We start from the raw sequence: 559 nt of genomic DNA, 5'->3' as shown, positions 1-559 counted from the left end.
AAAAATTATAGATTTGTGTCAATTATAAACATCTGTTCCCTTAGCTCTACTTAGAAGTTATAACCTGAATAGAAACATTTGCTATTTGAACCTCTAGCTTTTAGTTTCTATAAAAAGCAGATTACTTGGGATTAAGTAGTCAAAATAATACTAAGAACACAACTGTTTCCCTTACTACTAAAAGTCTTACTTAATATCTTTGTTTTAAAGCAATAATGAATAAGTAAATATGGCTTTTCAAATTTTCCTTTCAGTTGCTTTTGCCAAGAGTCAGCTATTTGACGTTGGTAACTGACAAAGTGAAAAAGCATTTTCAGAAGGTTATGAGACAAGAAGATGTTAGTGAGATATGGTTTGAATATGAAGGCACACCTCTGAAATGGTGAGTGAATTTTTCTTCCTTCTTAAGCACTAAGTATATGCTAGGTTAAAGAAGAAATAGTGTCCTAGAATCGTTGTGAAAAGTTCTTTAAAGAAAGAAGACCAAACAGGGTAGCTCTACTCCCAGCATTCGAGAGGCTGAAGCAGGGGATTGCCAGTTTGAGGCTGCCCTGGTCAG

The 559-nt window shown here is 34.5% G+C and overlaps 1 protein-coding gene across 4 annotated transcripts in view; it reads left to right on the top strand.

The window, feature by feature from the left end:
* Positions 1-559, top strand: part of Atg5 (autophagy related 5) — a 103,480-nt gene that overhangs the window by 19,953 nt on the left and 82,968 nt on the right. For all 4 annotated transcript variants that reach the window (XM_031348590.1, XM_031348591.1, XM_031348592.1 and 1 more), the window contains one exon: positions 255-382. In XM_031348590.1, coding sequence (XP_031204450.1) covers positions 255-382 — 128 coding nt within the window. Of the gene's footprint in view, positions 1-254; positions 383-559 lie in introns of those variants that run through there.

This window comes from Mastomys coucha, unplaced genomic scaffold (genome assembly GCF_008632895.1).
Source record: "Mastomys coucha isolate ucsf_1 unplaced genomic scaffold, UCSF_Mcou_1 pScaffold3, whole genome shotgun sequence".
Lineage (NCBI taxonomy): Eukaryota > Metazoa > Chordata > Mammalia > Rodentia > Muridae > Mastomys > Mastomys coucha.
This window is presented reverse-complemented; position numbering and strand designations above follow the sequence as displayed.